Source organism: Zosterops lateralis (genome assembly GCF_965231275.1).
Source record: "Zosterops lateralis genome assembly, chromosome: 4".
Lineage (NCBI taxonomy): Eukaryota > Metazoa > Chordata > Aves > Passeriformes > Zosteropidae > Zosterops > Zosterops lateralis.
In genome coordinates, this window is record NC_139765.1 from 48,611,669 (window position 1) to 48,616,668 (window position 5,000).

Here is a 5,000-nt window from a genome sequence, read left to right on the forward strand (position 1 = left end):
GGAATATCCTGATAAGGAATGGAAAACAATCACAATTTGTACGTAACTTAAAAGTCATGACAAAAAAAAAAAAAAACCAAAAAAAACTACCCCTCCCAGAAAAACCCAACCAAACAAAAAAAAACCACCCAGCCAACCAATCAACTAAGCAACCAATCAAGCCACACCAAATTAAAAAACAAACAAACAAAACCAAATAAAAAAGGAACAACAACAAACTCCTTGGAATGATTTCCAGCCTTCTGGAGGAAAGAATATATTTCTGTCTCGGCAGATTGACACATACTGGACCCTGAGAGTGCAGCAACTTAATACAGAGAAAAGTAATTTTAGAGGTTTTTAAAAATGTATTAGACCTAGTTTTTCTTTCACTATGTTGGCTGTACTTGCATGATAAATAAAGCAAGCCTACTTCACAGGCAAGAAAGATCAGAAAAAAATAATTCTTAAAACAATTTTTACACTCTTACTGTTTCCATAAGTAGCTTTTCTCCAAAATGCACAGCAAAATGCTCAGTAAAAGCATGGTTTGAAAAAATGCGTGTATCTCACCAGTTCTGAAGATTACTGTGTTAACTCTCAAGAAACTTGCAACATACTCCCAAGTTACCGTGTAATCATATTGAAATTACATTACACTGGACTTTCTTCTCCCACACTGCATACTGCTGTTACATTTAAAGTTCCTCAGGGCAAGGACTATGTCTGTATATATTTTGTAAGGTGTTATGCAAACATATGGTGTTGTAATAACTAATAAATAATCATGAGTACACGGTAGCCTCACACTTGCGCTGGGAGATCTTTTATACCTGTACTCTTGCTTACTCTTGTGTTATCCATGTGTACCTGTGAGCATACACAGGTGAGCACATGTGCACATGGAAGCACAGTGTACTGGTGTGTACTGGTAATAATGAAAATGATTCAGAGGTAAAATATGTCTTCAGACCTTTTTCTGGCAATTTTGTACCCAGTTAACTGAATATATTAAACCATTGTATCAACTGGCCATGCACTATCATGCCTGTGTAATTGGGGGACTAAAATTCTTCTGAATCAAAATTTTGGAAAACAAGGGTCTGTTCTGAGCAATTACCTGCATTTTAAATTGTGCAGTTTTGCATCAACAGGGGGATGAAGTCAGTTCCTTTGAAAATAAATAAATTATAGGTTTTATGACTCACATAAAGGAAATGTCTGCTTGGTGATACTTGAACTTAGCATAAACTACCAAGCAAGTTACATGTATATTCTTAAAGAATTCTATATTGAAAGAATGAACAAAACCCTTCATAATTATATATATCTTCCTCAGACATGCCTATTTCAAGAATAGCAGAACATTTTGCTCACCTGAAAACTCAATCATAGGGTCCTAAACCTGAGAAGTCATAATTTAAAAGACACAAATGTTAGTAGAAGTGATACAGTCATTCTATTTTTTTCCACTGTATCTGACAAATATATTTTCCCCATTGAATAACAGTCAAATAACTGCACGGTTCTTTGATTAATTCTGCTGGAAAATAAAAAGGAGAAGATACATTTCCTCCATGGTATAGGTAACTTAGTTCTTGTAACTGTGAGACCATCTGTGACTGTAGTCCTTGCAAAGATACCCCTCATGCCTACAGTGGAAATAGCCAGTGAATCCGCATTCAAAGGCAGAACTACTTTGCTCCCATTTCTTTATCCTTATGTTTTCTTCTCTGTGGAGCAGAAAGCCCACTATTAAAGCTCCAAAAAGGACTTCTTTGATCCTGGAAGAGAGAGAGAAGAAAATTAACACACTATCCTTCAAAAAAGCATTATTAATTGATCTTTGTAAGTTTATGCTCAATTGAAATATCTGGGGGACAGCCATTTGGGTCTAGGCTGAACTTGAGTTTCAGGCAGCTGCTTGCTGAGGTCCTCTTTCCCTGATGCAGAGTGTATTTTCGTTTTGCTCAGCTCACAGGTGTAGCCTGAACCTTTCCCAGGAGGCTTGCTCTGTTAATAAGGTGTATAGCTGGTCCTTCCCCTGCGTTTACCTCACACACTTTTCTTCATACTGGGAGGGGGTAATCACTTCCATCATCTTCAGTCTACTTCTAGAAACTGCTCTGAAATTTGGCTGTCCCCCTAGAGCTCTGTTTTTGGGGAGGGATGGTGGATATTCTCTTGTTGCTTAATGATTAAAGAAGAGAAGATAGAGAAATCTTTAACAAAGTCTACATTAATTCTGAGTAGTTCAAAGAGCCTAAAAGTGATTATATCTTTTTGAGACTCATTTGTAAGGTGATTCTCTTCATCTGCATCAGCAACAGGGAGTTGAAATCAGTTCAGTCATTCTAAGAAATATTCATAACTGGTTACATTGACCCTTAGATGGCATATGTGACCTCGGAGATAGAAACTGGGTACCTGACAGTCCTCACTGGGGAATTTTGTAGAACTAAATGAAATAATCGGGTTTGTTATTTCGTATTGTTGTGTGTACAGCATGCTCTGACTAGGCTTTTCTGCATAACTCCCATTGGAAGCCAAATCTGCAGGAGAGAAAAATGGACTCATAAAGATATTTTCCTCATCTTAACACTGTCTTACTTCCTTCTCTAGGCACCTTAACAATGAACATGCATTGGATGACAGAAGCACTGCTCAGTGTCGGGTGCAAATGCAAGTGGTTCAGCAGTTAGAAATACAGGTTTGTTATATGGATGCATTATCCTATTACTTATTTACTTTTAGCCTAAACTAAATTGAAAACACTTGCCTTCATGACTCTAGCTTAAAGACATATGTTTCTTATGTTAAATTTGTTTATATTCATGAACAAGTGAGGGGTTTTTACTTAAAGATTTTTCACATTATAAATTATGCAATATTTATCTAACATCAAGATTGTCTACACTATTTTGCTTGAACTAAGGCTCTAATGCTATTCATCACAAGTGAAAAACGCAGTCCCTGGAGCAAAGACTGGATCCAAGCCATCCTCACTTTTTAAAATGCTGGGTCAGGACCCCTCTTCCTTCTTCCCCTTTTGACCCAGTCCTTGTCTGTGCTGTTCTGTGGGATAAAAGAGTAGCAGAGCATATCTCCACCCAAAATGACTCCCAGCCTGACAGGGGGAATTTTTCTGCAAGCAAGAAGGTGGAATGTCGGATCCACTCAGGGAGGTCCCCAGGGAGTGCCATGCCTCAGACCGCAAGCCTGCAGTGCCCTGTGCGTGCTCCAGCCATTAGAGGTCACTGCATGTATGTGAATGCTCCCTTCTACTTATGCAGGGAGTGAGGAGTACCCGTGGGGTCTCCCAGTATTGTGACTACACTTTCCAGGCTGCTGAGGTTGGGTACAAGCCTCAGGAGTCACCATGCGGGACACTTGCACCACGCTGTCTACTCCTTGCCCACACAGTAGTCATAGGGTGGGGGGGCATGTCCCAGCAGTCCCATGTCCTCTTGGGACTGCTCAGAGGAGCTCAAGGGATGCAGCAAGGGATTAAGGTTTTTGTCCTTGTTTTCTTCATATGTAGAGAAAGCAGGCTAGCAGCTCTCACCTTTTTCACGTTCTCGTAATATTGTCTTACAGTTCCCTTTCACATAAGGATAGATATTCTTCTTTCAGCCAAAGCTTTTTTGAGTCTTTTTTACTTTAATGCTGGAAATCCAAAACAATGAGAGGAGCATACAATAATGTAATTTGTTGTCATTTCCCTTAAAATGAATGATTTTTAAACCCAGGTAAAGCTGCTACTTTTTTTATGTTATGTATGCAATACTGTTAGCTTAATTTGTTTGTTAGGTTAGTTAGGAATTTATGTCATGGCAAATACTGTCACTAAAGTGTCACACACGTAGTAAAAAGCTACACATAACATGAAGAAGAAACCTTCTTCCCACTCCTTGCCTTAAATGTTCTTTGATTTAAGATACACTGATCAAATTAAATACCTGTAGTATTAAAGATCCCTCTCTTAAAATTACTTAGGAATTGTTTTCCTTTGGCTGTCTCAGTCTACAGGTATAAGAGCAAAAGCTCTTTGGAAAATGGTAGTATTAAACACCAAGTTTAATCCTTACTGCAATTAATGTTGAAATCATGTTGTAGGTGGCCAGAGCCAAATCACTAGAGTAAAATTTTGAACATTTCTTTTCCTGAGCTAGTTTGTGAGAAAAATAAAATAAATCTTTTCATGTTGTAAAATACATTTTCTTCTTTTATATTCTGCTTTTCTTATCAACAAGTTGCATATTTTAAGCACTTCCTCCTGATTTATTTTTTGCTTTTAATTTGGTACCATTTTTGAATCTGAAACTACAAATATTTACATAATATATGATAAGAAAATGGTATCAGTTAGAAAAAAGGAGAGGTTTAAGTAACATGATGTTTTTTAAAGGCAGCATAAGGGACTGTTTACCATTTACAAAGCCTAGGTGGTAATCTAACAGTTGAAGTGAAGATTTAGCTTGCAGTGTGACCAATTATGCCATTTTTTGCTTTGTCTGACTGCTAGTGAAGTAGGGTCCATCAGTTGTAATGAGACCCAGTGCAGTGTCGATGCCGACTTGATGGCAGAGTTCAGTGTTTCACACTGCCTGGGCTCTGTCACTCTATTGAATTAGATTGATGATGGCAGATTGCAGGGGGCACTAACTGGACCTCAGTGGGAAAGGATGAAGTGTGTAGTCAATCCTGGCACGCACTGTGCTTTGAGGACCCTTCACCCCTTCACAGCTGTTGGCACTAGTCCATTGCTAACAGTGTCCACAGGACTTTAAAGAGACACTATGGGCCTTCTAATTTATGGTCTTAGTAACTTGTTACTGTCGAGGCAACTGTGACCTCAATTCTCTTATTGACAAAAAGATGAAGTGCTATTTGTTTTCTCTGACCTTTTAACATATGAAAGGCTATAAAAGTTTTTGTTGGGTTTTTTTCCTTCTTTTCTTTCTTTCTTTCTTTCTTTCTTTCTTTCTTTCTTTCTTTCTTTCTTTCTTTCTTTCTTTCTG

General features: G+C 38.1%; 1 protein-coding gene across 3 annotated transcripts in view; it reads left to right on the top strand.

Annotated features, from left to right (window-relative positions):
- FOXP2 (forkhead box P2) overlaps window positions 1-5,000 on the top strand; it is a 406,072-nt gene that overhangs the window by 360,072 nt on the left and 41,000 nt on the right. For all 3 annotated transcript variants that reach the window (XM_083860379.1, XM_083860380.1, XM_083860381.1), the window contains one exon: window positions 2,602-2,689. In XM_083860379.1, coding sequence (XP_083716505.1) covers window positions 2,602-2,689 — 88 coding nt within the window. The remainder of the gene's footprint in view (window positions 1-2,601; window positions 2,690-5,000) is intronic.